General features: G+C 42.8%; 2 protein-coding genes across 10 annotated transcripts in view; both read right to left on the bottom strand.

Moving 5' to 3' along the window:
* Window positions 1-9,415, bottom strand: part of Lypd1 (LY6/PLAUR domain containing 1) — a 37,431-nt gene extending 28,016 nt beyond the window's left edge. The window contains exons 1-3 of one of the 2 annotated variants that reach the window (XM_017797975.2): window positions 9,227-9,415; window positions 9,059-9,099; window positions 7,600-7,737 (exon numbers count right to left, since the gene is read on the bottom strand). In XM_017797975.2, coding sequence (XP_017653464.1) covers window positions 7,600-7,737; window positions 9,059-9,099; window positions 9,227-9,285 — 238 coding nt within the window. In that variant the 5' untranslated portion in view covers window positions 9,286-9,415. Of the gene's footprint in view, window positions 1-7,599; window positions 7,738-9,058 lie in introns of both variants that reach the window. The other variant, XM_008832468.3, reaches the window with a different exon arrangement.
* A 1,570-nt stretch (window positions 9,416-10,985) lies between these two features.
* The window catches only part of Nckap5 (NCK associated protein 5), a 1,008,915-nt gene continuing 992,789 nt past the window's right edge, over window positions 10,986-27,111 (bottom strand). For all 8 annotated transcript variants that reach the window (XM_029563242.1, XM_029563241.1, XM_017797976.2 and 5 more), the window contains one exon: window positions 10,986-12,357. In XM_029563242.1, coding sequence (XP_029419102.1) covers window positions 12,085-12,357 — 273 coding nt within the window. In that variant the 3' untranslated portion in view covers window positions 10,986-12,084. The remainder of the gene's footprint in view (window positions 12,358-27,111) is intronic.

The following is a 27,111-nucleotide window of genomic DNA, read 5'->3' as shown; positions in this document are numbered from 1 at the left end:
GCTCCACCTGACCTAGAACTCTCTATGTAGACCAGGCTGGCCTCAGTCTTACAGAGATTCACTTGTCTCTGCCTCCCAAGTACTGAGATTGATGGTGTGCACCATCACGCCTGGGTTCCCAAGGCCCATTTTCTTAACTTTATTTATTAATTTTATTTTATGTGTACGAGTGTATTGCCTGCATGTGTGGAAGTGTACCTGTATCATGCAATGCCTGTAGAGAACAGAAGAGGGAGTCAGATCCCTTGGAACTGGAGTTATAGGTGGTTGTTAGCCACAATGTGGGTGCTGGGAACGGACCCTGGATCCTCTGCAAGAGTAGCCAGTAATCTTAACCACTGAGCCATCTCTCCAGCCCTTCCCAGTCCCATTTTTAAGACCTAGTCCATTATTATGGTTCTGTTAACATGCATCTCATTCTTCTGGTAGCTCATATAAGACAATAGATGGCCTGGTTTTACATTTTTCCAGGGGCGGAAAAACAGTTCCACACACACAGTTCCCAAGTACAGAATAGCTAGAACATGGGGCTCTCTCAACCAATGGAACTAAAGACCATTTTCATCAGATGAGCACTGTGCTGGTCAATTTTAAATGCCAACTTGCCCCAACCTAGAATAACTTGGAAAGAGAGTCTCAATTGAAGAATTCTCCAGCTCATGTTGGTCTGTGGTGGACTGTCTTCCTGACACAGGAAGACCCACTCTGAATGTGGGAAGCACCACTTCCTAGGCTGGGCATGAGGATGAGGGAAGAAGGCAGCAGGAAGCAGGAAGCCAGCAGCATAGCACCAGTGCATTTGCTTCTCTCTGCTCATGACTGTGGATGTGATGTGACTAGGCGTTTTGAGTTCCTGTCTTGACTTTTCCTCAGCGATGGACTATGTAACCTGGAATTTTAAGCTGAAATAACGGTTCCCCTCCCGGAGTTGCTTTGGAATAGGGTATTTTATCGCAGTAACAGAAATGAAACGAGAATGCGCACAAAACAAGTGTTGGCGGTGTTATATCCTGCATGATGTGCTAAGAAACTTTTGCCTGGCTTGGAAAATAGAACCTAATCCAGTCAGTGACTCTGAAAAAATAAAAGAAAAAGCAAGGGAAGGAAGCTGGGAAGGAGGGAAAGGATATACACCTCAGAAGCCTGCAGATTTAGGTTTTTTTTGGCTCGGGAATGCATAGGGGAAGCTGCTTTCCTATTCACACTTCAAAGGAAATGGTATGTTTTGTTTTCATTCTTTCTCTCCTCATCTCCTTTCCGCTTGGGGGAAAAAAGCCCAGCTTTGAAGCCTCTCTGTTTAAATTCATTAGGATACCATCAAGGAAGGAAGCTTTCATGAACTGTAGTGGGAGGAATTAGTGTTGCGGGAGAGCTGGATCAATCTTCAAAATCTTCAAGCCTTTCATCTACTAAGATGGGCGGTCAGCCCCATTGCTTGTTCAGCTGAAACTTAACATAAACAAATGCTTCGCTTACTGGAGAGTCGGAAGGAAAGGTCTGATACTCTCCCTCAAATACTTCCTCAGAATCCAGGTCTGTTGCTGCATTAAAGGGACGGGTGGATCTGGAGAGCTAAGTGGGCAAGCTGACTGGCACAATGTCCTGCTCCAAAGAGAAAGGTGTTCTTTTAGCATCCCAAAACGAAAGGAGGTGGGATATTGACATTCACAGCACGGGATTTCTTTTGGGTAATTCATAACTTTATTCAGGTTGACAGGGAAACCTTTTTTGAGCAAGCCTGGTATTAGTATATGCAGGTATCTGTCTTAACCTTGGATTCTCTCTCTCTCTCTCTCTCTCTCTCTCTCTCTCTCTGAATGTTTGTGTACATTTGTGAGTACACATGCCTGTGTGCATGAAAATGGAAGCCAGAAGAGGATATGGGTGTCCTCCTCTATTACACACATTTATTTCCTTGCGATAGGTCTCTTATTGAATCTGGAGGTCACTTTTTCAGGTAGGTTGACTGGCAAGTGAGCCCCTGGATCTACCCTGTTTCTACTCTAGGGTTACAGGCAGGCATGGCCTCATCTGGCTGATTTTTTGTTTGTTGGTTTGTTTGTCTACATATTCAACCTTGGATGGCCTGGAACTCATAGAGAACTGCCTGCTTTTGCCTCCCAAGTGCTAGGATTCAAGGCATTAGCCCCCATGCCTGGCTCACATTTGATATTTTACGTGTGTGTTGGGATCTGAACTTGGGTCCTCCTGTTTATGTAGTAAGTGCTCTTACTCGCTGAGCCATCTCCCCAGTTCCCCCTTGTGTACATCTTAAATAAAAGACTCTATGGACAATAGGACTGTGATATAAGATTAACAAGCAGAGCTGGTGCTCCTCTCTGTCAAGCTCACAGCAAGGGCAAACAATAACTCAATAAATTAGTTTTCTCCAGCGGTTACCTTTCTGTCTACCAAGAACAGATCCCTCACTATCTAGGTACTGTCCACCCATCCCTCTCTTGCTATCTCTTATTTAGCTCATGAGAAAATAAGACATGAAATGAATCTAGTGAAAGCCTGGAGCCATCCTTGCCAGACTTAATGAGCAACTAACTAATCCAAAAGGAAAACAACCATTCCTTATCTATCTGTAATGGAGACCTAAGATGGCATGTAAATCAGTAACTCTTGTATTGCAAAACAGACAAATAGATTAATGCATGTTGCAAGGATGGGTGAGGAGATCGATTAGGTTAGCGATTCAGACCATGAACTTTCTCTCAATATACTGCATTTAACTTTTAAATAAGGTTTAGGAGAACCTGTAACATTTTGCTCACTTGACAGAGCTATATTTTACTAAGGGTAGAAATCGGCTAGTCTATAAAAATTAAATTATGCCCCTTTCACTGTATCTAGTCAAGAGGAAAAACTCTAATTACAAGATTGCACTGTCAAACAAATGCAAATTCGTATTCTTTATACCCTGGTTTAAAAATTCATACTGGAAGGTTGGGGAGGGGGAGGCTTCTCTTCTGAAATGAAAATCAATATTTGAAATATTTTTATGGAATGCGATGATAAATAAGCAAAAGAAATGTCATCATCAAGGATGCTGGTTAGAACACGAACCAATGAAGTACAGAGCTGACTAGAGGGAGTCATTAGTAATGCAAACATTTAAACATCAATTACAAAGGACAGTGAAACTTCCCTCCCCATAACCCCTTGCTTTATTATTTCAGAAATGACCAAGGGGAGGAAGGGCATTGGAAAATAATCTCAGATCCTAATAGGAATACCCCTCTGGGGGCTAGGTAAAGGTTAATTTTAAATGTACTTCCCAATTGAAAATTAAGTTTACCTGCCTCAAAATTCATAAGAGCTGGGTTTGCAGACTTAAGTCAGAGGAATAACTGAAGGCCTGGCCATATTGCGTTGCTGTTATTTTTTGGAAGGGGAGAGAACACCTTTCATTACTGCTTAATGTCAGGCTGGCTTAGTTCATTAAAATTTCTTAGTCCATTTAAAGCCCTGGGATTTCTATATCTATGAAAAAATGCTAGTCCACATGACACTCTACCAGTTGGTGTGGTCTGCCCACTTGGCCTATCAGGTAAACTTTATAGACATAAAGAAAATCTTCACAGGCCTTAGAATTATGCCTTAACTATTTTTTCAGCTGCACTTGGTGGTATAATTTCTTCTGGAAAAGGCTGGCAGGGAGCACCATAGTAAATGTGTAGTAAATGGCCAGGGAAGAAAGTGCCAAGAGTCTTACAGTTATAGTGGGCTGGTAGGCTTGGACTGGACATCTGACTTTTATTTTTTTAGATCTTCCGTTGTTCCTCCATAATACAGAACGAGTGGTCCAGATCAGTAGATATCAACCAGCAGCAGCCCAGAAGCACTTGGAGAGCTTAGGAAAGACCCATGGCCACATATACTACACATATATGAAATGAGCTTCAAGGCAGAGGGACACAGTCAAGTGGTATTTAACAAAACTCCAGGAAGACACCTATGTGCTCCTAAATAAGAAGTAGCGGGTCATTTTAGCTCTAATCCACTGAGATCCACAGCAGTCTACATTGTTGATCAATTCTGACTCTGATCCCTGATGGGATCATATAACAGGCAGGACTTTCTTTCTCCAGGGTAGGGAAGTTGAAAAAGCAATAGAATTAAAGGCTGATAGGTTGAGGCCAGGGAATAGGTCATCACGAAGAGGGCTTCCACGTTTCATGAGACATCACATGGACAATACTGAGAAAAGAGCCAGATGCATGGACACACAATGAAAAGTTGGTTCATGCTGCCATGATTATAATTTATTGTGGTCACTTAGCAACCAAAGGTGTTCTCTATCTTTGTTGGCAAAGAAAATCGAACTTACTGGTCTCTAACAATTATGTGAAGATAAATACGGAATGGCTCGAAGATATCAGTCCCAAGACACTGCCCTCTGTTCCAAAAAAAAAAAATGCATTTGTCTAGTTTCCACTGAACTCAGCACAGAATACCTTGCACCCACAGTGTTCCTCTCTGTGATGGTCAGTGTTAACTGCCAACTTGGCAGAATCTAGAATCATCTGGGAGATGGGCCTCTGGGCATGCCTATGGAAGATTATTTTGATTATAATGAATGATATGGGAAGATGTGTCTCAGTTGTGGGAAGGACCCTTCCCTGACTGGGATTCTGGACTGTGTAAAGCGAAGAAAGCAAGCTGAGCAATAACATGCATGCATTCATTGCTCTCCGTTCCTGATTATGGACTGGCAGTAACCACTTCCTTAAGCTCCTGCTGTCACTTCCCTGCTATGATGGACTGTGCCTTGAACTATGAGCTAACATAAACCCTTTCCTCCTTAAGTTGCTTTTGTCTGAGTATTTTGTCACAGCAACAAGAAAAGGAACCCAGACACTCTCCATTACTGGGTTTTTCTATGGGTTCATTAACTGCTCCTGTATTTTAGATATCAAGATTATGATTGGGGTTGGGGAAACTGGGGTTCAGTGGGTAAGAGCACTTTCTGTGAAAGCATGAAGGCCTCAGTTTAGATTCCCAGCACTCGTGTGAAAACAGCCAGGCATGACCATATGTGTGCTGTGGGAGCAAATACAGGAGGATCTCTGTAACTTGCTGGCTGCCAGCGTGGTAGCTTCAGGGTCAATCCTGCCTCAATGGAATAAGGTGAGAGTAACAGAATAGGGTACCTGATGACTGCCTCTGGCCTCCACATGTACATGCATAGGTGTGTACACCCTCACACACACAGGTGCATGTACTACACAGAACATATGCATACAGCATACACATAGCACACATACACTCTCAGAAGCACACATGCACACACTCACTAATGGAAAAACAAAGGTTCACATTGCTTTGTAGTTTCTCTCCACCTTTCAGCCTGTGGCCTATGGCCTATGGTTGGAAACAGCTTGTTTGGAGACAAGCTGCGACTTGACCTTGTAAATAGAAAACACTCAACCTCAGACGAGGGACTTACTTGGGGACTCGCTGTATGGAAATTTTCTGTGGGTAAAATGGAAGTTAGACAGTCTGCTCTGCCTTTTTATAGTATTGTTTGGAGTTGAGAATGAAGCAAGATGAAAACAACACTTTGAAAAGGGAGTGTGTGATAGTCATCTTAGATGCACACACAGACAAAAAGAGATGCTTCTCAGAAGTACCCCTTTTGATCTGAGTAACCCAGTTCACATTCTTTTCTCAATCATACACCACTCTGTAAAACACAACCCACAGGTAAGCAGTCATCTTGAAGATTCTGAAGAAGTTCTTAGGGTGTTCAAGTGCCTCCCATTGTGGCTACCTCTAACCAACTGCATGCAAGAAGGGCAAGAAATGTTTTGCGCAGGTGAAATGCAGAAATGAAGCACACATATAAGAAGAATCACTCATCAAAAATACTCACACCCTATCTTGGCTGCAGAATCATTAATTTGGGGATTGTTCTACTCTTTTTAATAGCCAGGATGTCAGATGCCAGAACAATGCCTGCTACTTTCCCTGGGATGCTTTTTTTGAGAATAGTTACATCTCAGACTTCCCAGAAGAGAGATTTTGGTAGAAAGGAGACATACCCCAAACAATACTGTCCTATGAAGAGTAGCCTGTAAAACCACACACAACAGGGTTAGGGAGATGGCTCAGTGAGTAAGCATTTGCCATACAAAAGTGAGGCCAGGATTTCAGATCCCTGGCCCTCAGGTAAGGTGCCTACCTATAATCCCAGCTCTTGGGGAGGCAGAGATCCGGGATCTCTGGAGCAGGCTGGCTAGCTAGCCTAACCAAACTGCTGAGTTCTGGGTTTAAGTGAGAGACCCTGCCTCAAACTATAGGCTGGATAACAATCAAAGATACAAGATGCCAACCTCTGGTCTCCACACATGCATGCACGAATGTGTGCCTACACACAAACATGTATCCATATATTCAGGAATACCAGATATACATACACATTTGGACATACACATGTTCAAAAAGTGTGTATGTGTCTCTATACACACTCATGTGACCATACTCATGAATACACATACATATACCCTATTCACATACACACATACCATACAATAAGGAGCTATGCTGTGAAGACTAGCAGATATGCTCCCTGAATAACCAAGATGTTAACAAGATGATACTTTCAGACTCCACTCAAGAGGAAACTGCTTTCTCATGGTGCTGCCTTCAAAGCTAGCTTCCCTACATTGGTTTGCCAGGGAGTTAGGAAAATTAATAATTTAATCACCTCATGGGGTTCTGGGGGTACCTCCCTGGACTAAATAGAAACAAGACTCACACATCCCAAGTTGGTATTTCCCATCTTTTCAACAGCAAAGTCTCTATTTGACCTTGGAATTGAAGTAACACCTTCACACATTTTCTAAGCACCTGTTACATTTTGGGGGAACTTTGAATTATAACTCAGGGTAGGAGTCTATCTCCCAAAAGACTCTTGTTAGCTAGAGTGAAATCTATTCTATTAAACCCCTTCTTCAGCTATAATACCCAGGTTCTGTGCTCAGCCAGCTAGCCAGCAGCTAAGCTGTAGGGCCAGGGGACATGGTTCCTGTGAAAGATCTTGGCAATTTGTGCCTGGAATTTGATGCATTAGTTCTAAAATTAAATAAAGATCCTATAGTGTTCTTCAAAGAAATATGGTGTGGCGTTCTGACAAAACACATTTTTCAAGTTCTGACCTCTGGGAACTTCAAGTAGCTCCATATTTCAGACTGACATCACTCACAGGATACTGTCTAGTCGCCCAAGCCGGGGCTGGTTATTCATTTATTTTCCACCCCTCTGATTAGCTTTTTAGCCCAGGAAGGTGAGAGGAGTAAATAAAAAGAAGAAATCTCCGGATTTACAATGTACTTCCCCTCCCAAGTCTCTTGGGGGAGAAGCCCAGGTAATTAACACTAATGAGGTTAACTTCAAACTCTTCATTTTCCCAATACCATAAAAAGTAAATATGTGCTGACTAGTGTGTGTGTGTGTGTGTGTGTGTGTGTGTGTGTGTGTGTGCATTAAATCTGAGTCCGTTCCTTTTTCTATACTTTAATAGCTCCCTTCTACCCCTAGTCCAGGACAAGGAACCCAGGGGGAGGTGGGGAAGAGTTGCCTGGAGCTTACCGGCACTTTGCTCCATTACTTCTTTCTGACACATGTCTTGAACGTTCACTGTGCAATTTACGATGAACTCAGGGGACGAGCAATCATTGTTCAGTTGGAATTCTTCACACTGGTAGCACTGAATTTGCAGCGCAAAGCCTGCGGGACAGATGCAGGAGGGTTCAGATGTTTTGGGGTTCAGATCCCGCCTGCACAGGGCCCACCCTAGCCAGCATCACCAAGTCCAGCTTCAGACAGCATGGGCTTTTGAAAAGTCCCTACATTCCAGGGTCTCTATTAAGGCTGGAAGAGGCTGAAGCCTGTGGAGGGTAGCGCGGGTTCCCGGGGTCCCAGATAAAGCCTGCCTGTGACCCTTTCAAATTCGCTTCTGGTCACAAATAGCTTATCCAACATTCTCATCAGGAAGCTGCAAAGGGAGTGAGTGGTGAGGGTTCAAACCCCCCGACCAAAGTAGCTCCCAGGACAAACGTCAGCTTCTATCTGCGCCTAAGGATTTGCCTAATTGCTAATTGGCTACAAAGTACTTAATTACTATTTTGGCACCATTCATAATTGCGTTCGCAGACGCCTTTTTGGTTTTATTTATTTAATCTTGAAGTCAGCATTCCCGGGCTGAGGCTCCGAAGGTTCTTGCCCAACTACCCCAGAACCCAGAACCCGGGAGGAGGCGCCGGACACTTAAGTGTGCTTAAGTCCTCCGACTCAGTGGCCCTGGGTGGCTTCGGAGGGTGGGAGGGAACATGCATGTTGTTTGTGTGTATGCTAGCGCGCGCGTGTTCCAGGGACCGCCACATTGCAGCCCTTTCGAAATCCTTAGACCTGGGTTTTTTTTTTTTTTTTACTATTATTATCATTATTATTATTATTTTAAATGAGTGGCTTAAGGTCAGTGATCAGGGACTCAGTCCAGTCTTAGCTTATTAACCTGATTGCGCTCCTTGGATCTGGAAGCTCCTATTTGGGCCTAATGGCCAGTTTTCTCTGGGTTCCCACTGGGTTCCCTCCTGACCTCACGCTGAGCAGTCAACTCAGCCCGGGAGGGGGCTCGGCCACAGGCTGGTCAGGGGTGTCGCTCACCTGTCGGCTTCGCCGCTCCCTCGGGTGGCTAGAGATACGCGCTAAGTTGGTGGGGTTGGGGTTTGGTCGCCCCCTCCTCCCTCTCGCACGGTTCAAAGACCCTCCCCACTCCCAGCCCCGGCATCCCGGACTGTGTACCCCAAGCAGCTGCAGCGGAGAGTCTCGCAAATCCGCCGCTCCCTGCTCTTCTCCGGCAGCGCGGGACTTGGAGACTGTCCCAGTCTAGCGCCTCTGGGTCTCAGTCGCTGCCGCCAAACTCCCGCTGGGCAGCCCCAGTGCAGCGCCGTCTCCCGAGCCGGGCGCACAGAGGGACACAGCCGGGACCAACCAGGAGATGGCCTGTGCATGTCTGGCCAAGCTTCTGGCCTCTCCATCTTCTTACCTGGAAGCCAGAACAATCCGCAAAAAGTTGCTGCGATGCCGAGAACCCACATCCTCCCGGGTCGGCGGGGCCGGGAGCGGGCAGGAGCATCAGAGAGGGTGACCGGAGCGGAGGCTCTCTCGGTAGCGGCGACCGTGGGTGCTGAGGCGGCTGGGGCTTGAGCTGCAGCCGCCGAGGCAACTGCCGCCACCGAGAGGAGCCGCAGGTGTCGCCCGCGGCGCCCGCATCGCCCGCGCCCGGGGCTCTCCCAGCCGCGGGTCCCGGCTCCTCGGGTTTGCGCTCGCCGGGGCGGAGCTCGGCGCCTCTGGAGGAGTTGGCTGCTGAGGCTTGAAGAACTACAGAGGATCCCGAGCACCCAAAAAAGTCTCGCCTTCCCCCCCGCCCCCCCTCTGGGTACCACGTGATGGCTGCTGAGTTAGGGTGGGAGTGGAGGGTGGGGAAGGCAGGGACCGTCTCTCTACTGTCCCCACCCCCTTCCTACCGCCCCTTTCGCCTGTGGTTCTTGTGAAAGAGGTGCCTGCTGGGTTCTGAAGGGGTGTAGTTTACAGAGGTTGAGATGGTGGAGGTGATCAGGACGCCGCGGGCACCTGTCCTGAGTGGGCTCGGGAATCTGAGTGCTGGGCTCCGAGTGCAAGGACGCCCTTTCTTTTCAGGTCCACTGTTCTCTTCCTGGGATAACCAGTATTCCTGAGATTGAGTCGAGCTTATTCAGCCAGAAGTATTTATCTCCCTTCCTCACGCGGGGTGACTGACTGGGATGGGGGGGAAGGGGTTGTTGCATGCACCTGACAAAGTGCATAGCTGCGGGTTCCCTGGGGTGTCCCATGCAGCTTCACCTCTTGCTCCAGGAAGCCCCCATTAACGATCCTTCCTGGGCTTCCTAAAGATAGGTTTGATTGCGATGGTGCCCCTAACTCGGCTAGCAAGATTGTTCGACCACCCGCCCTTTTGCTTGCGCGCACCGCTGGAGGGTGCATTGACACCACCCTGGTTGCCTAGCTCGGGATAAGCCACCCGTGGAAGGGACGCGGGTTAGGAGCTGAGAGACCACTGGAAAGAGACTGGAGCAAAGACCATTCCTCTCTATCCTTTCCTTCTAAAAGGCTGGTCAGTGTCATCCTGTTCCCTCAACCCACCAGCAATGAGTGTATATCCCTAAGGTACCATGCATGCGCAAGACCTGTTCACCGGCAGCCCCCTCGTCATTGCTCCCCTTTTTGTCCATTCCAAGTGACCCACCTTGCATATTCCCGGGGCGCCACGGTGCTATTTTCGCCTTCCGGGCGGTGCTTTTCAGGAGGCGGTGCAAAGAGCCTGCTTGCAATCAGGAACTGGTTGGTGCCCCCGCCCTCAATCTCGCTTGTTCCCCGTTCCCACCCCTTCATCCCAAGCCTTTTTGGGAGAGTCCACCCCAGTGGAAATAGCCTGCTAAGCGTCGCCCTCTCTTGTGGCCGCCTCCTGGGGGGAAACGTTCTATGGCTGGGTTGCGATCATTTATTTCCCCATCCTGCCAGCAAAGCAGGTCTGGAAAGGGCGCAAATGACTTAGTTGTAATTCCTCTGCAGAGATCATTCCATAGCTGCCTCGGGCTCCTTCTCTCCCCCATCCCCCTCCTTTCATTTCTAGCTGGTTCCGTCCTTGGAGAGACTGGGATGCTCTGACCATCACTCTTTGGTCTGCAGTCTCTGATCTTAAATTGCTTGAATTACTATCATGGGGCAAAAGGGCTCAGGTAGTTATTCCTTCCGGGGAAATCTATCCTTGGGGTATGTGTGATAGGCGAATTTAACCTGGGGGCCAGGGGTGGGGGGGTATTCTTTAACAAGTTCTTTCCAGCTGTTAGGGGGTGTAATTGTATATAACTTTTATTCCAAAATGAAATGAAACAAAAGGATTCCTTAAAAGTTTGAAAGACAAGGAAGCTTTACATAATTTGCATTTAAGATAACAAAATGGAAATACAACAAATTGCACAAATAAAATAACACTGGTCATACAATACTCTTAAAAGAACAAGTGTGTGCTAAAGTAAGGGTAGAGATCCTAAAATAGCTCTACTCTGCCTGGTTTACAGGCTCATGTACACAAGGAATTATAAATAGTTTACATCTAGAAAAAATACACATAACCTTTAAAATAGAATTTATCCTCACATATAAACAGTCTTTAATAGAAAAGAGGGATATTAAAAAGTAAGAAATTTCCATAGCACCAACCATTCAGTTTATTTTTATAAAGTGAACATAGCAAATACATTTTAATAAAAAGAGTAGGAAGATAAAAATCAACAAATACTCAGAACTGTAGAGAAATATAAAGGAGGATGGAAGGTTTCAGAGGCAAAGCCTGCTAGTGGAAGCAGGATCTGGCTGTTTCTGCATTCAGGCATCACTCTTTGTATCCCAGGCCGCACTTATTCTTCAGTAAAAGCAGGAATACGAATATTACTACAACTTGAGTCTCCCTGGCAACGATGTGAAAATCACAACCATTAAAATTTCTATCCGAACGAGATAGTGAGAGACAGAGGTTACCTCAGCCCCTCTGGCTTTTCCTCAGGCCCTGGGTTTAGATTTGTACAGTGTACCCACAAATGATTTGAAGACCACCGGGACAATGAACTTCACAAAATCTTTAGCTGGAGTTTTGAAAAAATATATTATCAACTTCTAAGACTTCGTACATGAGTTCAAGAGCATGGCGCTGTTTCTTTTTATTGCTATCTTTTTTTCCCTACAAATATAATTTCTTTTCCAAAAAATTTACAACTTCTGTACAAATATTTTTAAAAGTGCAAAAATTGAGAATTCTGTACTTATTATTATTATTATTTTTACTTTTAATTCTCTTGAAACACAGTAATAGGGTTGATGTTTATTGCCCTGTCAGAGAACTAAACTCTGGTGGGCTGCTTGCTGTCGATCTATCTGGAATTGATCCTATGTCCTCCTCAACTCCTGCTTCTGCTCTCCTGTTTTTTTAAGTGCACAATTCCTAGGTCTCAGCAAGGGGAGGGGGAACCCCCTTTACACATCATTTGAAGTTTGACTTACACAAGATGAGAAGCTATCATATAAAGAATCACTCAGAGATTCCAAATTGTCTAGCACAGGCCTATCAGAACTACTCAAAGGCGCTTCATTTTTTTCTCTCTCTTCCTTTTGTCCTTCAACCTTGCTCTGAGCATTCTCTTTTTCTAATAAAATCACAGCATTGCTGTTAAATTTATTGAACGACTCCAGGGAAATTTTAGATAATCTATTCTCCGGATCTTTTGTTTCTTCAACTTGTTTCAATTCCTGCAATAAAAAAGAGAAAAATATTAGAAACATAATTCTTTGGAAAAATCAATTTGCCCTATCTGATATTCAATTATTGTCTGAATAAAGTACAGTTTAAGGGATAACGTGAACCTACAAGTCCTTAACAGTCTTCTAGTATAATTAAATGTAATAATAAAGCTAATTTTAGGGATAAATCAAGACTTTAATCATTTTACTGAGATAAATAGATCCCAATTTGCAAACCAGTTAAGTGCCACTTAATTCATTTTAAATGGATTCATTCGAAATTTGCTCAGGTAAAGTGCCTTATTTTTCTTCATCAAAGATTCAAAGTCCCCTGTTTTCTTACTAAGTATTTGTTGTACTTTTCTAAATATGGATAGTGATTGAATTTTAGCCAGAAGTCACAGTCACTTGCCAAAAAGAAAAGGTATAAAATCTTTAAATTGCCAGGAAATTTAAGTACATATTAAGCTTGTTAGGAGTACTGTTGTGTTTGAATTTTGTGCCTTTGGGGGACATGAAATATTTGACCGGGGTTTGCAGTTCATTGGCTGTGGATTCCAGAAGGCCTAGAGGCATAAAAATCACAGTAACAGATCAACAGTTTAGCAACTCTTCTCTTCAGAAAGTTTTAACCATACCAATTTATTCCCAGGTATTCCTGAGATGTTCTTAGAACCCTCTACAACATCATAAGATACTTTAGCAGTTAGATTAGGCAATCATTGCAGGTAGACTCTGTAAACATGAGTGGATCCGGTTGCTCAGCGGCTGTTCCGGCTGGAGCAAGGACAGAGGGAGGCAGGGATGCCAGATCAACATGGATGTGGTTAAGCCTCTAGGCATCTTCCATCTGGCTTTGCTCTTTGAGGCAAGAATTCCCTCAAATAGAGGGAAAAAACTAGGACAGGGGCTTAGAGAGGATGGCAAGAACTATTGTTTATTAAACCTCTACTAGGTAAAAGAGCCCAAGGCCTATGAATTCTCATATGCAAAATACTCAACAGAAAAAGAAAAGAGCTAGAAGCAGGGGCTTTGGAGTGCAGGAGCTAGTATAGGAGTCTCTGCTATGGAAATGGTATGATTTCAGGGGAGTATTTGAGAATCAGCCATGAACTAGGGCTTATTTCATTATTTTATTAACGTGCAGAAGTATTGCTCATGGAATTAATTTTCAATCTCAATTTCTTTCTTCTTTTTTTTTTTTTTTCTTTTTCTTTGCTTCTCGATCTCAATTTCTTAACAGATTTTCTCTACCGGCCTTTCTACAAACCTGCAATTTTAAACATTTCATTTTACTCTAGTTTTATGGTCCATGTGTTAGTTTTTAAGTTGTATTTCATTTTAATTAACATAATTTTTACATATATATGACAGATGATGTAGTTTCCATACTTGTACAAAATGCGTAATGATCAAATCATGGTATTCAGGGCTGGGAAAATGGCTGTTGATGTACTACTTGCTTATGAGCATAAGGACCTGAATTTGATTCCCAGAAGCCATGTTACAAAACACAACAATAATAACAACAAATGGGCTGGGTGTGATGGGGCACACCTTTAATTCCAGCAATCCAGAGACAGAGGCAAGTGAATCTCTATGAGACTGAGGCCAGCCTGACCTACACAGCAAGTTTCAGGCCAGCTGGGGCTACAGGGAGACCCTCTTTCAAACAAAGGAAAACAAAAGGTGGATATTGTAGCATTTGCTTATGTTAGGGAGACAGAAAGGAGGACCCCTGGAAATCAGTGGGTAGTCAGAATACCCTACTTGGTGAGTTCCAGGCCTGGAGAGACCCTGTCTTGAAAAACAAAAGAAAACAAAACAAAAACCCAAGGTGGATAGTATCTGAGGAATGATATCCAAGGTCCTAAGGTTTTCCTCTGGCCTACACACACACACACACACACACACACATACACACAAATTATGGCATTTAGCATACCCATCACCTCAAATGTTGGTCACTGTAGCAAAAGCAGCCAAAATCTTCTTCTCTTATTTTAAAATAAGCAATATTGCTAACTAAACTAGCTCTTCTCTGTAACACAAGATGAGGCAAACACCCCCTCAGAGTAACAGGTACTTGGCAAGGTTTCCCTGTGTGTGTCAGAGACCAGATTTGAACATCAGTTTGGCTACGTGTGGTATTTTTATTCTTTCTATTGAACCTATTATGTAAAAAAAAGGACAAAACCTCACACTTTTTTTCCATTTTGTTACTGCCCAAATCTTCCATTTCAATAATGTGCCAGACCATCTTGGATATATGCTATTCCATCAACCATCCCACTATTCCATATAGTGCCATGAGGAAACTGATGGGGACAAATAGATATAGCCAAGGCCTATGGATTCTCGTATGCTAAATACTCAACGGAAAGGGAAAGGAGAGATTGAAATTGTCCTAGTTAGCTTAACAGTCAACTTGACACAGCCTAGAGTCACCCGAGAAGGGAGTGTCAACTGAGGAATTTCCCAGATCATACTGGCCTGTGGAATACTTGTGGGGGGATTATCTTGATTGTTAATTGATATAGGAGGGTCAGCCTCCTGTGAGCAGTATCATTCCCAGGGCAGGTGGTTCTGGGCTGTGTAAGAAAGCTAGTTGAGCATGAGCTTTCAAGTCAGCAGGGCAAGAAGTGTGTCTCCACGGTTTTGGTATCGTATCAAGTTCCTGCATGAGTCCTTTCCCTAACTTCCCCAGTGATGGACTGTGACCTGGAAGTGTAAGCCAAACAAACCCTTTCCTCCCCTAAGTTTCTTTTTTGCCAGAGTGTATTATCACAGCAGTGGGAGGGAAACTAGATCGGAAGTGGATGACTTTGATGTCCCAGGAGCTAGTGAGACAATTTCTCTGCTATGAAAAATGATGTGATTTCATGGGAGTATTTGAGAATCAGCTTTGAACTAGTACTTATTTCATTATTCTATTAATGTGCAGGAGTATTACTCATGGAACTAATTTTCAATCTCAAATGGCTACCTTGAACCATAGGGGTCTGGTCCACAGATTCCTAGCTAGGACAGGAAAGTGATTCCATAATTAGGAAGAACTTCAAGCAAGAGTTCTCTTTCTGTTCTGGGCCAAGTTTTAAGCCTTCGATTTCCTCAAAAAATTACATAGCACAATAGTAAAAATAGATGGACTGTAGGAAATGCCTTGGAGAGAGTAAATGTTTACCCCCACCTACCAAAATATGAGTATGTATTTACACTTAGGTAAATAAAGAGCCTTTAGTCCAATTTCTCCTTACTTATCTACATTACACCTTTCCTTCTCAAGAACCAAAAGCATTTATCTTATCTGGTCTATGAAGGTCTGATTCGTTCAACAACACTTATTAGAAAATTTACTACAAGGCAGATGAAAGGTTTGGGTGCTAAGGATACATGGAGGGTAGTTGGAGGCCCTGGAGACATACTGCCTGAGCTTCAGTTTCAGATAGACCCTTTCTGGGCTATGAGTGCTACATGAATCCTTCAGGGGGAAATAGTGACAAGAACACAGGCCACATAGAAGTTGTTGACTAGACATTTTCTTCAGCAACATAATCACTGGGAGGTTGCTCCTGTAAACCAATGTTCACTCACACTCCTGCAAACAACCCCAATGAAAATCATTAAGTCTTCCTCTCTCTCTCTCTCTCTCTCTCTCTCTCTCCCTCTCTCTCTCTGTGTGTATGTCTCTGTCTCTGTCTCTCTCTCTCATACACAGACACAGACACACAGACACACAGACACACACACACACACAAATATGACATGAAAGTAGGAGTCAAATAGTATAGGCGGACAAAGGGGACTAATGTGGTGGAGAGGGGTGAAAAAAGGGGGAGGGGGCATGAGGAGGATTATGCTCAATATATAATATATAAATATATGAAACCTTAAATATTGTGAAATCTGAAAAATAAAGAAAAAAAGAATGGCATGAAGAAACAGACGATCTAATCTATCATCTATCTATCTATCTATCTATCTATCTATCTATCTATCTATCTATCTACCTAGCTATCATCAATCAATCAATCATCTATCTAATCTATCTGAAAGGCTGACTCTGGCCAAGCAAGTTATGGAAAAGAAAGACTATTATAAGAAAGAATGCATTCCCAGGCTTCCTTTTATTTGCATGGAGTAGATGGAAGGTGAGTACAGCAGTGTTCACCTCAGAGTCAACCTCAGTACCACTGACAAGAAGGCTTACTCTTCATCCAGCCTCACAACGGGACCCTAGGGAGTGAAAGGACTGTGGTTCAAGAGCATGGGCTGTGTCTAATGGAAGAAATGTGGCCCAGATCTTTGATTTCAAAGGTGAAATGAATCTAAGTACTATTTGCTTATGTGATAGCACTTGGGAGGCAGAGGCAGGTGGATCTTTGTGAGTTCGAGGCCAGCCTGGTCTACATAATGAGTTCCAGGACGGCTGCGGTTACAGAGAGACCCTGTCTCAAAAAGACAAAGAAACAAACAAACAAACATCCCCCCCCCAATCCTCTGATATCTAGTTGAGCATGATGGTGCACACCTTTAATTCCAGCACTTGGGAGGCAGAGGCAGGTGGATCGAGGCCAGCCTGGTCTATATAGCGAGTTCCAGGACAGCTAGGGCTAAAGGGAGATCCTGTCTCAAAAAGACAAAAAAAAAAAAAAAAAAAAAAAAAACAACTCTGATATTTAATCATTGGTTCATATGCAAACAAAATGAAGTAGAAACAAGCCAGCACGTATATCAAATTGCAGCACTTGTTCTGTTTTTCTGAACTAGGGATCATGCTCTATACTTTTTCCTTTATCTATTTTTCTATTTGTAAGATTTTATTGGTATATTATACTCAGTGATGGGTTTGTACCAAAACATTTTCATGCAAGGATATTATGTATTTTGACCATATTCTTCATATTCCTCCCCACCTTCCCCTTTGTCCCAAGCTGAGATAAGAGAGAAAAGAGATTCTCAGACTGTTGAGCTGCCTGCTCAGGGATGTAGCTTTGTATCATCATCATATTGGGGTGGCTTTCAGTGATATAAATGCTTTTGATTTGTTTCTGCCCCTGTAAGTAACCTCTGGCTCATATTTCCCTTAGGAACCCCAATAAACTCTTTGGTTTACCAAGTCAGACTCTGGTACAATCTTAATTTGGTCTGTCCTGGGTCCCCTATCTGAGATCAGTAAATGTGTGTGTTTGTCTCTCACACGACACCTACTGTCACTCTCCTCACTACCCATTTTGTTCATAAAGGCAATCAAATGCAAAGTTATCAATGGTTTCTCAAGTTTCCTTCCAGAGTCTTCAGGGCTGGCATGGGCTTCTGCAGTGTTTTGTCAGCAATGAACAACAGCACTAAAGTGACTTTTATCCTGCCTCTGTTTTCGAGCATATTGAGATAGGCTGAGTACTTTGTCAGGCGCCATTTATTTTCAAACTTTTGTAGCTACATTGACTTAAAATTTAAATAGAAACAGGAATTGGAGATTAACTGGTAATGTGTTAATGATCTGCTGTCACACGGTAACAAAATAGTGCAGTTGAGTTTTTAGCAACTGCACATGAGGATGTTTAGTTCAGTAGTCATGATGATGACCGCTCGTTTTTAACTGTTCAGGGCAGATGCTCACCTAAGCACACTGAAGGGCCTATCTGATTCCATTTATCAATTACTTTTTCTTCGCCCTGTTTATAAAGTTTTATTTTCATTTATGTACATGTGTGTGTCTCTGTAAGTTTATGCTTCATGTGTATGGGTGCCCACAGAGGTCAAGAGGGCATTGGATCCCCTGAACCTGGAGTTACAGGTGGTTGTGAGTTGCTCTGTGGGGTGCTGAAAACTGAATTTAGGTCCTCTGGAGGAGCAGCAAGTGCTCTTCACTGCCCAATCATCTCTCTAGCCCCGTGCCCCACCATTTGTTCATTTGTTTATTTTTAATCTTTTTTTATGTGATGTGTGTATCACGTATATATGATGTATATGTGTGTTTGTTCATGTATATGTGTGTACCTGCTACAGTAGACCTAGAGGGCAACCTCAGATATCAACCTCTGCATTCCACTTTGGGAACAGGTCTCTTGTTTGCCACTTCATATGCCAGGATAACTAGACCCACAAGTTTCTGGGGATTCTCCTGTCTCTGCCCCTCATTTTGCCATAGGAGTGCTGGGATAACAGACACATTTTTCTGCATCTGACTTTTACATGGGTTCCGAAGAGTCAAACTCAGGCCCTCATGCTTACACAACAAGCTCTTTGCCTGTGGAACAATCGCCCCAGCCCACTTGTTTATTGATTGATTGATTGAGATGGGGCCTCATGCTGAAGCCTAGTCTGGCCTGGAACTCACTATGTAGCCCATGCTAGCCTCAAACTTGCTTTAATGTTTCTCACTCAGCTTCCAGAGTGCTGGAATTTCAGGAATGAGCCACCGTATCCTCCAGTTGCTTTTATGAAGAAGCAGTCATTAACATCTCTGTTAATATGCTGGAGGCTTGAGGAAGTTCAGTAACTCATTTAGGGTCCTACAGAGCTGCTGGTGGAATTTGGCAGTGAGCTCACAGAGTTCAAGCTCTTAAGCATCACCATGAAAAAGCACTTAACAAATTTCAGTCTCTTGTATCTTTAAGAGTAATATCTAAAATTAGAATTATAGGGCTAGAGAGATGACTCAGAGGGTAAGAGCACTTGCTGCTCTTGCAGAACACCAGAGTTCAGTTCCCAGCATCACATTAGGTGGCTCACAGCCACGTATAACTCCAGCTCTAGGGGATCTGACACCCTCTTTTGGCCTCTGAAGGCACTTCACTCACCTGCACATACCCATAAATACATGTACATATAATTAAAAATAAAATAAGCAACATAAGGATAACAGAAGGACAATGGAAAATCCAATAAAGATAAGTGTTCAACAAGAATTGTTTCAGCTCCATAAAACAATTCAGAATAACTTCAGAATTATAATAAAATTAATTTACTACATTTGTCTCCTATAGGTGGCAACAGCTGTATGAGCGACGTGTTAGGGCTTTCCACTGCACTAGGGAACAGAAAGCAGAGTTACACAGGCAAGATAAGGACATGTTTTCAGATTTGAAATAAATAGATTTGCACATCCTTAGAGATTTTTTCCTCTTTTTAGTGTAACCATAGAATTCTTGGTGATAATCTAAGCAAGAACAGTAGCATATGCTCTAAAAGAATCTCTTGAGAATCACACTATAGCTAACTCAATACCCTGTTGTCAAACAGTCAACCAATCAATCAAACCAATTTAATGTATAAATGGCACTGTGTAAATAATTTTCTAGTTTTGATTCATAGACGATGCTTCATAGAGCGTGCTCTTGGTCAGTAAGGAAGTGGAGGAAGGGTATCTAATAAGATGCCATCTAAGATGCGCCTGCTGTCTCCATATACTATTCTGTAGTGCACTTCAGGTCAATATATGCCATGGGAGTCTATCTCCTATGAGACCTCCTGGATTTTGTAATGGATAGACTAAGTACAAACTCAGAAACATAGAGATGTGCCTACCCCCAAGAGATTCTCAGCAACACTGCCAGACTCCCAGAAGTATCAGTTCAGTAGGTGGGGTAAGAATAGCTCTTCTTTCCATATAGCTTTCCCACTATGATCTCACTGAGTCCTTATATCAACATGGAAGGTGAAGGAGGCTATAGCCAGCTGTACCCTACTTGGGATAATTATGGGATCTGTAATTCACACAAATTCAAGGACCAAGTAAAATTCAACCTGGGAATATTGTTTCCTGGCTTTTAAAATTTTTTATTCATTATTTTTATTTTATGTGTATGAGTGTATTGCTTGCATGTATTATGCAATGGCCATGGAGGTCAGAAGAAGTCATTGGATCCTCTGGAACTGGAGTTATGGACAGTTGTTAACCACCAAGTGGGTGCTGGGAACCAAACCTTGGTCCTCTGCAAGAGCAATCAATGCTCTAAACCACTGAGCTACCTCTCAAGGTTCAGATTCCTGGCTTTAAAACACAGAAATATACACCATATATTTTCACAGTCAATGATACTAATGAACGGTCTTTGCCTAGGACAATATCTGTAACATTAGAAAGGATTAATTAGGAGATACAAGCTCTTATTATAAGATGGGAGGACACATGAAGGAAGACTGAAAAACTCAAGGGGTAAACCAGCAAAAGTGATATGTATCTATAGCTATATATCTATAACATTCAATCAATCTTTCTATATCACATCTGTCAATCAATCTATATCTAGCTACAAAACATCTATCTATCCATCCATCGATCCATCCACCTATCCATCCATCTCTATTCATATCCATCTATCAATCACCTATGCTAGTGTCAACTTCTAAAAAAGACATATTATATGACTACAGGTCAGAAACTCTTTGCCCACAGTAAGGGAAAATGAATAGAAAACATAAAATATGTAATAAACTACCATAATCTACAATGCAAACTTACGTGAACTGGTGAAATAGTTGCCTCTATCATAAAAGGAAATTTTCATGCTTACTGTAAGATGTCAGGAAGATATTTACTGCTTAGGGAATTCAAATCCAGCCTCTTCCCTTAGCTGAGTGCTAACTTAGAATCCAGAGCCTGCTGCCCAAATGAGTGCAGGCAGGGTCTTAATTAGCATTCTGTGTTTCTCAGTTCTCTATTGCTATAGAGACTCGCTGCCAATCATTTCAAGAAAATGCATGGTAGGCGAATAACCATACTTACAAAGTATTTTTACTATGTGTCAGGTACTGCGTGACTTTTATTGCATGAATTATTTCATACTTAAAGCAATCCCACAAGCATACCATTGTCAACCCCACTATACAAATGGGAAAATACAGAGAGCTCTAAGCACTAGCCCACCTAAGCATAACTAATATGCTAGAGAGTCAGGACTGGGGAAGAAGCAGCCTAACACAACATGAGACTGTAATCAATACACATTATATCAGCATTTGGAAACTAGTTCACTATTGCTGGCCCTATGCTAATTAGCTGTGTGACCCACCTGACATGTTATTTCTTTATATCCAAGTTTTTTCAAATATTCTTACTATACAAAGCTCTAGAATATTCTTAATAGAGTATCCTGTGTGGATCTATTATTAAAATTTGAGGTGGTTCAATAAAGAGTCCTAACATCCTTCTTCCCCCTCTGAGTTTTAGTGACTTGAAAAAGAAAGGCTGACAGCAGGCTTAGGTATCAGTTTTATTACTGAGAAAGCTTCAATTGAGAATAAGGTTCCCATCTGCAAATAAGTGAGCTTCTTCATACTGGTAGTAAGAAATGTACAGGGTTGGGGTCAATTGGTAAAGTGCTTAAAAGGCAAGCATGAAGATCTCAGTTCCAAATCCAGACCCCCCTGAAAGAAGCCAGATATGGTGGTGGGTGCTTGTAATCCTAGTGTTGGGGAGGCAGAGACAAGAGGATCCCTGGGGCTCACTGGACGGTCATTCTAACCCAATCAGTGAGCCCCAGGCCCAGTGAGACACCCTGTCTCAAAAAACCAAGATGGAGAGCAAATGAGAAAGATACTTGAGGTTGACCTCTGGCCTCCACATGCAGGCACACCTGCACACACAGTACACACGTACACACGTACACACACACAGAGAAAAAAAAGAAACAGGCAAGCATCATAAACAGCACCTCTGGGCTGGGGAGTGAACCTTTCTATAAACCCCACAGTACACACAGCAGAAAAGAATATTCGCTCCCCAAACCAGCTCAACATGAGATAGATGTGGGAAGATGCTGAGGTGCATGTGCATTGCCATTCCCTTCCAGAACCTGATAATGAAAAGAGTCAGCTCTTCCTTCCCTGTATGAGAAGTGTGGGAGGGCCAGTGTTCTACAACTTTCCCAAATGGCAGTACTGGATTAGGAGTGCCATCCTAGGCAACTCTCTTCACTTGGAAGAACACACCAGAATAGAGGAAGACAACTAACCATGCTGCCTCTTCACCACTCAGGCTGTAGCCTAATCTCACTATATGGCCCAGATTGGCCATGAATTTACTATGTAATCCAGGTCTGCTTCAAATTTACAATCCTCCTGCCTGAACCTTCGAGTGCTGGGATGATAGACATGTGCCACCCTGCCTGGTTCTTCAATGCAGATGTTAATCAAATACCCATACACCCTTTAGGGCCAAGAAGATGAAGAGAATTTGAGGATTACAGTGAATTGGGTTGGGCAGAGAAGCCTCTCTAGGGGTAAAATGGGAAGGAGGTGACTCAACAGATATGGAAGGAAAAGAGCTTCTATTTGGAAACAAGTAAGTTAAACAAAGGAGTTCTATCTCACCTAGGACTTGTATTTGTTTCTTCTCTCACTGTAGTGACCAAATGCCATACCAGAAGAACTTAAGGGAGAAGGGGTTTATTTTACATCACGGTTTGAGGAGATACAGTCCATTGTGGTGGGGAAGGCACAACAGCACAAGTAAAAACTGTTCACAGTGCCTCTTCAGTCAGAAAGCCAAGAGCAGACAGGAAGTGGGGCCAGGCTAGAAAGCCTCAAGTCCTGCTCACAGTAACCCATTTCCTCCAGCAAAGCTTCACCTCTGCGTTGTACAACCTTATCAAACAGTACCAGCTGAGTACCAAATGTTCACTACATGAGCCAGTAGGGGGCATTTCACATGCAAACCACAACAGGTTGAAGCTGAAGGGATGGTTCCTCCTTTGCTTTGCTGATGGGCAGGTCTAGGGAAGAGGGACTCAGTGAAGAAGTTTATTGTCTTCTCATGCTGGGGGTGAGGAGGAGGCATTTGAATGCAGGGTCTCTTAGTAGAAGATTGTGCATCACTTCAAGGCCATGTTAAATCACATTTACTGGGACAGGTCAACCTCAAGGGGAAAAATCCGGCTGAAGTCATTTCTCTTTGCTCAGAGGCACTAGTTAATCTCTTCCATAATGCCTCCCATACTGCATTCCCGGTGGAGATACTTTCTGGATGAGACATAAAAATAGATAGAATGACCTTTGGTAAGCACAAGAGACCCTTCCATGCTTTTCTCAAGAGTTGTGGTGCTAACCCTGTTAACCTGGTCAAATTACAGCATGGATAATTACTCTCTCCTGGTGCCGCATTCCTTTTATTACCTCAACTGGACAGACTACTACTTTGCCTGTTTTTCTGAAAAATTAATGTGACCTGTTATAAGAGTACCACTCTCCATTCAACCCCAGGCAGGGTGGTGTGATTCAGTACCTCAGGGTGCAGTCTATTTCCTTACTGGGGCCTTATGGATTCTTTAGTATCTCCTGGGCAAACTGATCTTATTAGGTGAAAGAGTGATTTTCGGCTGAGCTGTGCTTTTATGACTATATTAACTCTACTGCTGTCCTTTACCGTGATCAGTGGCTTTCACTGACCTTTGCAGAGACCCCTGAACCTGGCGGGGGGGAACGAATTTACTTTCTGTGAAAAAAAGAAAGCAGAGAGAAAGTCAGGAAGAAGCTTGGATTGCTAGAAAATAATATACCTTGAAAAGGAGAGGAATGTACTTCAGAGATAAACAATGGCCAAAGAGCCATTTAAAGAGGAGCTCACACAAGAGAAGACATTTTTGCAAAGAGATGGAATACAGTCTCAGATATGGAAAATGGGCAAAGATGGAGCCTTTCACAATGGGAAGAGAAAATAAAACAAAAAGAAAATAATAAACTTTGCTTATGTCAGAAAAAGGCACTTAGGAAGAAGGAAGGACTACAGTGATAAGTTAATACATGAACATGGCAACACGGTTGTCATGTCTCCAAGTCTGATATTGGAGCTATCATCTGAAATAGCAATTTGAAAACTTGAATCCCAGGCCAATGAGATGACTCAGCAGGTAAAGACACTTGCCACCAAGACTGATGAACTGACTTCAGTCTCTAGGACCCACATGGTGGAAGGAGAGAATTGACTGTTGCAAGTTGTCCCCTGACCTCCATATGTTTGCCATGGCTCATGTACTTATAAATATACACATGCAAAAATAAATGTAATAATTTTTTTTAAAAAAAGAAAACTTACACCCCCTAACACTACTCTGGTTAGTAGATATACCCCAAAACACAATTCAAAACATAGTTTGGGGCTAGGTAGATGGATTAGTGGTTAAAGTGTTTGCCTCCCAAGAAAAAGGACTGGAATTAGGATCCCCAGAACCCACAGTGAGGCTGGGTGGGCATGGTGTCTGTGCTGGATAGCTTCAGTTGTCAACTTGACACACCTGGGAAGAGGGAACCTCAACTGGGAAATTACTTCTATCAGACTGGCCTGTGGGCGTGTCTCTAAGGCATCTTCTTGATTGTTGAGTGATGTGGGAGGGTCCAGCCCACTGTGGGTGGTGTCACTCCTGGTGGTCCTGGGTTGTGTAAGAAAGCAGGCTGAGCACTGTCCAGAGGAGCAATCCAGAGGAGCAATCCAGTAAGCAGCATTCTTCTGTGATTTCTGTTTTAGCTCCTGCCTCTAGGTTCCTGCCCTGAATTCCTACCTGACTTCCCCCAAAGGTAGACTGTGCCTTGGAAGTATAAGATGAAATAAACCCTTTCCTCTTCAAGTTGATTTTTGTCAGAATAATGTATCCCAGTAACAGAAAGCTAATTAGCACAGTGTCCCAACTTTAATTCTAGTCTCCAAAGGCAGAGATGGGGATCCCAGGAGCAAGCTGCCTAGCAAGACTAGATTTATTGGAAGGTGAGGCCTGAGTTTAATTGAGACATCCTGCTTCAATGAATAAGATGGAAGAGAGATGGAGGACAATTCCAACAATATTACACACATACACACACACACACATACACACACACACACATCTGTACATACATATACACATGCACATTTATGTTGCCACATGAAAAAATACATGTAAGTTACACAATACACATGAAAAAGATATAGTTTGATCACTTTTTGCAGCAGATTTCATGAGTATTGGTTAGTTTCTTCAAATGCAAAATAGGCAATAGACATGGAATTGGGCAATCAAACCAGATCACTGACATCAGCTTGTATAAGTAGCTTATACAAATGGAATTTGTTTCTCTGTGTTGTTAGAGTCCTTTCTCTTCTGCCTGTGTAGTTATGTCAACTACAAAATTTTCAGGAATGAGAACTTAGCAAGCCTTGAGCTAGGAACTTACAAGTTGGTTAATTTTTGTGTTGACTGATGAGAATGTAAGCATCAAGGTTATCTGTCTTTAATTCACAGGCATTCATGAATGAGTTTATATAAACATACATATACATCTACACACATGCATATACCCACATCCTGGTTAGTTTTTATTGTCAACTTGACTCATTCTAGAGTTATCTGGGAAGAGGCAATCTCAACTGAAGAACTGCCTCAATCAGATTGAACGATGATCATGTTTTCAAGGAATTTTTTGTCTTGATTGACGATGGAGGTGGGAAGGCCCAGCCCAATGTGAGTGGCACCCTCATTATATGGGTGGGTGTGGTCTGTATAAGGAACTTAGCAAAGAGCAAGCCAGTGAGCAGAGTCTTCCATGGTTCTGCTTCAGGTTACTACCTTGAGTTCCTGCTAGGGCTTTTTTAATGATGAACTGTGACGTGGGAGTGTAAGGAGAAATAAACCCTTTCTTCCTCAGGCTACGTTTGGTCAGCTGTTTTATCATAGCAGCATAAACTATAACACACATACATATGTACATAAACATATACACAAATGGATATATATTTAAATACAAGCATACTCACATACATGCAAACATGCATGCACATACGTGCACACATATATCAAAACATGTAATACATAAATATACATGCACATGCATGCATACACATGCACATACACACAAATACACATACATATACACACATACATATGCACACATATACATATGCACAGCACACACATACAAGTTCACACTCATACACACAAGCATACTCACATACACATGCACACATACATATATGTATACACACATGCACACACAACACACATAATACACATATAAAAATGCACATACACATACAAACATATATTCATATACACATGAACAGACATACAGATGTTACTTGCTTGGCTTGAAGGACTGATTATACTCTTTTCTCCCTCTTTCCATCATTTTGTATCTTAAATACAGATACATATCTGCCCAGTGAAGTGGGCCATGTTGGCTCAGATGCCTATCTTCACAGTGGAAGGATCCCACAATGTTTGCCAGAGAAAAAGACAGCATTCAGGGGGCGTCTGTGCCTTCTCACACCACACAGCTCTGCTTTCATTTCAGAGTGGCAGGCTTTTCTCTGTCCTTTCACACCCAAATCAGGTGAAATAATAGTTGCACTATTATTTATTATTATTATTATTATTTTGCTCTTGGAATTTCTTCTTCTAGAAGAAAATGCTCAATATCATGAAGGAAGTAGAGATCATAAATTATACCTAAAAGTGTAAAGTGTCTCTCAATGAGGCATCCACTGAGTACCAATGCCAGGGAAAATATTGTTATCTAAGCAGATGTGTCCAACCTTTTTGTGTGTATGTGTTATTGTTTTTTCTTTGTGTGTGTGATGTATATGTTTGCATGAGTATGTGCACATGTGCATGAAGATTTGTGTCCCTGTGAGTGTGCATGTGTGTAGAAGTCAGAAGTCAACCTTAGTCAATCTCAATCTGTCTTCCTCATTTTTTGACAGACTCTCTCACTGAATCTGGAGCACACTGATTTGGCTAGGCAGGCTGGCTGGCCAGTGAGTGTCAGGGATCTGCCTGCCTCCACCTT

The sequence above is a fragment of the Nannospalax galili genome, unplaced genomic scaffold (assembly GCF_000622305.1).
Source record: "Nannospalax galili isolate Female #2095 unplaced genomic scaffold, S.galili_v1.0 scaffold995, whole genome shotgun sequence".
In the NCBI taxonomy this organism is placed as follows: Eukaryota; Metazoa; Chordata; class Mammalia; order Rodentia; family Spalacidae; genus Nannospalax; species Nannospalax galili.
Note: the sequence above shows the minus strand (reverse complement) of the source record. Positions and strands in the feature narration are given on the sequence as shown.